Here is a 3,663-nt window from a genome sequence, read left to right as displayed (position 1 = left end):
TTCAATTGCTGCCTTAAAAATGTGAGTAAACTCAACTTTAACAAAAGCTTTATTTTAACTCATGGTGTTACCTTCCACAAGTTGTTTAATTAATGATCATTTATGGTTTCAACTTGATACTGTGAGTTAAACCAACTACCTATATTACATTGTTCATTCAAAGAAACTTGCTTTCTTTTGTCAAACAAACATACAAATCTAAGCTATTTCAACTCTGTAAGTTAAGTTAAGGAAGTTGTTTAATGAATGATCATTTATTGTTTCAACTTGATACTGTGAGTTAAACCAACTATCTGTATTACATTGTCTAGTCAATGAAACTTAATCTTTTTTGTCAAACAAACATGCAAGTCTATACCCTTTCAACTCACATTTTTAAGTTAAGATAATTGACTATATTCATACCAATTGCCTTTTGAAGTTAGGTTAACTCATGTTTTTAAGGCAGCAATTGAACTTATAATTTCAAATTAAGTAGACTTGTGTTTTTAATTTCCATCCCCTATCTCAACTAATAATGGCAAGTTCACCAGTTTCTTAAGAGTACAATGAATGAACTTACAATTCACGTATTCAAGAATTTATTGTAAGTACCTCAACTCACAGCCTTCGTCTCCTTCAGATACACTTGTAATTGACGCAACAAGCCTAAAAGCCAATGAAAACATCTCAGACTACACAAGTGCCAAAGTGAGACCATATTTATGATAATTTAACATGTTCTAACAGTATTTAAACATAGTCACCTATGAAGAGCGAGGTCAACGCAACCAACTCTTATACCAATCAGTTCATTTAAATGAGATTATATAAACCTTGAGACCGTTTGCCTGCAACTGCATTTAACAATCAAAAAACGTAATAAAGAAAAACGTCTGTCTGAGGAGAGAACAGTTGATACCATCAGCTGTAATAAGTAAAATGCTTGTGATTTCTACAACATGGTGACTAATGAGTAGTAATATTGAAAAGGAAATGCACAAAACTCAAATGTCCAAGTCCATTACAGTCTTGTTCCATTGAAGATAAAGAACTTTGAGGCTGGTTTGTGTTGTCTTAAGTACTCCACTTCTAACTTCACAAGACTTCGAACAGTCGAGACTATCAGCTCTCACAATCCGTCCAATAAAAAAGTGGGGAGGATCAGTGTTTTGTCCCCTCTATCATTCTCAAAATTAAGTTTTAAATTGTGAGACAGTGCTGTTTTTCCACAGTACAGAACAGTGCTGAAAGTGCATATAAAAGAGAACAATGAAGTCTTGACAGGAACAATATCCACATGAGAATCTTGAGAAAATGAGGAGCAGGTGTTACAGTCTGTACCTCAGGATTCTGTTTCTTAGTCCATGTACGCGGGCAGATGCTTGGTCTGGTTTTATCTTCATCACCACTCTCTGAAGAAACTCAAAGGAATACTTCATGGCTTCTGGGTACTCGAGATTGACACAGTAGATGACACCCATGAGCATGGCAAAGCTGCATGCCACATCTTTAATGTTGTCTCCTCAACCACAACAGCTATCTCGAAGACCTCCCGTGGAAAGGCATTCCGTTCAGCACCTTCATAGCCTATCAGCAGGCCAAGTTGCATCCCCTTCATGGTTTCATCCAGAGTCTCCCTGTGAGCCTTGAAAAGCAGAGACAGTGTGTGACTGTTTTAGTCTACAATTATATAGGCTTTAAAAGACTAATTTAAAATGCAATCATAATCCTCAAATATAGAGCAGGAAAGTCACACCCTTTAGTTGTTCCCAAATAGACTGAACCTGATCAGTAACACCAACTATCAATTCATTTTCAGAATTTCAACCCTTGGAAGTGAGACAGAAATAGTTCAGACACTGAAGGACTTTAGCAAATGTTTTAAAATTGTTCTCTAAAAGATGAGTGACCGGAACAGCCATATATAAGAAAAAAAAAGTGTAAATTACACATTATAAACCACATGAATTGAAATCTATCATTTAAGTTATGAGAAAATGCAAAGTAAAGTTTGAATGAATTGAATGAGTTTTCATGACTATTAGACAGGCAACGTTAATAAGTCTGGGTTGGGGTATGAAGTATTTTTCTTTCTTGAAAATCTACCCTGGGAAAAGAAAAAGTCCCACAGTAAAAGAATCACCCATATACACACACTAACAGTTTTGCGTTACAGAAATCATAATGGTCTTACGTCACACATCCTGACTACAGTTGATGGATCTTCGCCTGATATGTAGTGTGGCAGACCAAGCAAGGCAGCAGTCCTTCTCTTCTCATTTGTATCCTACATGAAAAAGAAACATGCAGTAAGTTGAAAATGTTTTAGCCAAGATAATACATTTTGCCTAATTTTATGATCTGCTCTCCACTTACATCTTTCTGAAGGCAGTCCAAAATATCTTTGAGTGATTGCTTCTTTCCAGTCTTGGTTGCTGCTTTGTACACCTCTAGCAGTCTTGGGACCAGGCCATCACGTCTGTCGAGAAAATATTCCAGAAGGTCTTTGGTGACCATTCTCTTGAACTCCGTCCTGATCTGAGAAGAGGCAGATAGAAAATATAAGTCAAACATAATTATGAACAAGACACAGTATCAGACAAAACGTGCTTCTATCTCTCAACTGAGTACCTGTCTCTCATGCAACAGAGCTGGCCATCTGGAAATGACTTCTGTGATGAGTGGCTGATCTCCAATTATCTCTTTTCTGCGCTGGGAAAACGTAGCAACCATCAGGTCTTCTACCAGCTGGGGATCAGGGTCTCTTTTCAGCATTTCAGCCTCCATCATATTACGCTTCTCCTCCATGTTTTCAGGACTCTGTCCTTCAGGCGGATCTGGACAGTAGCTGACCTCACCCTTTTTCACACTTTAAACCTCCTCCTTTTCTTTTGGTTACCACCACCTCAGGGCATCCTGCTGCACTTAACTTTTGCCGATAGTTTCCAAGCTTAAATTTCAGAGTACCATCCTTTTTCTGACCCTTGCTCCTTCAGACTAGGATGCTTCTCCACAAGTGCTTTGGCTACATTCTCATAGTGATGCCTCTCAGGATAAGCACTGATCTTTGACATACTGTCGGCCAGTATATCAAGAATGTCTTTAAACCTTTAGGACTCACCATTACAGATCCATCCTTAGCATTGGCTTCTTTCAGCTGCAGCTCCACATCATGTGAGAACCGTGGAATCGGGAAGGGGTCAGGCCATTCAACACAATCTCCACTAAGAGAAGGGAGGCTGCAAGAGTCCAGTGTAGAATCTGAGACGTCATCAGCTGTGAACAACACTTTCACAGTTGCCCGCCCCACAGGAAGGTCTTTGATGTCTGTTAGGTTGCACAACTGATTATTGAACTCAGGATCCTCAAATTGCAAAATGAATCCACCTCTCAGACCAAGCTTTGTTCGCAACACCTGATACAGCTCCTCAACACTGGGTGGGATGTCTTCATTTTCTGATATGATGACACGCAGCAGCATTGTAGACTACTATTACCTGAAAAGTGATAAAAATACATAGTTTTAAGTATAAATGTTTACTATAACCTCTTCTTTTGCTGTGTTCATGAGGGAGAGGGGCGGGTGAGAGGATGTGCTGCGGCAATGCAATCAAATTTTAGATTTTAAATAGGCCTAGTAAAAAAAACGAAAATCAATATGTGGCAGTCTGCGTTGATGTT

The 3,663-nt window shown here is 38.6% G+C and overlaps 1 protein-coding gene across 3 annotated transcripts; it reads right to left on the bottom strand.

Annotated features, from left to right (window-relative positions):
- Positions 1 to 564: 564 nt before the first annotated feature.
- On the bottom strand, positions 565 to 3,066 carry LOC123966362. 3 transcript variants are annotated; one of them, XM_046042540.1, is made up of 5 exons: positions 2,888 to 3,066; positions 2,614 to 2,754; positions 2,359 to 2,520; positions 2,177 to 2,269; positions 565 to 1,627 (listed from the first exon to the last, which is right to left on the bottom strand). In XM_046042540.1, the coding sequence occupies exons 2-5, from the start codon at positions 2,713 to 2,715 to the stop codon at positions 1,418 to 1,420; spliced, it is 567 nt and encodes a 188-aa protein (XP_045898496.1). In that variant the 5' UTR covers positions 2,716 to 2,754; positions 2,888 to 3,066; the 3' UTR covers positions 565 to 1,417. The 3 variants fall into 3 exon arrangements, with proteins under 3 accessions (XP_045898496.1, XP_045898495.1, XP_045898497.1); XM_046042539.1 differs by lacking the exon at positions 2,888 to 3,066 and having other exon boundaries at positions 2,614 to 2,851; XM_046042541.1 differs by lacking the exons at positions 565 to 1,627; positions 2,888 to 3,066 and adding an exon at positions 1,745 to 2,089 and having other exon boundaries at positions 2,614 to 2,852.
- Positions 3,067 to 3,663: the final 597 nt, after the last annotated feature.

This window comes from Micropterus dolomieu, unplaced genomic scaffold (assembly GCF_021292245.1).
Source record: "Micropterus dolomieu isolate WLL.071019.BEF.003 ecotype Adirondacks unplaced genomic scaffold, ASM2129224v1 contig_13274, whole genome shotgun sequence".
NCBI lineage: Eukaryota > Metazoa > Chordata > Actinopteri > Centrarchiformes > Centrarchidae > Micropterus > Micropterus dolomieu.
The sequence above is the reverse complement of the archived record's forward strand: the minus strand, read 5'-3'. Positions and strand labels throughout refer to the sequence as shown.

What these genes read in the sequence shown, in the direction of transcription:
- LOC123966362 (XM_046042539.1), bottom strand. Translation starts at nt 2,790, where the DNA reads ATGGAGGAGAAGCGTAATATGATGGAGGCTGAAATGCTGAAAAGAGAC. An exon ending in CTCTGTTGCATGAGAGACAG is followed by an intron (nt 2,521 to 2,613) that starts GTACTCAGTTGA and finishes GCCTCTTCTCAG; the next exon opens with ATCAGGACGGAGTTCAAGAG. An exon ending in TGGACTGCCTTCAGAAAGAT is followed by an intron (nt 2,270 to 2,358) that starts GTAAGTGGAGAG and finishes TTTTTCATGTAG; the next exon opens with GATACAAATGAGAAGAGAAG.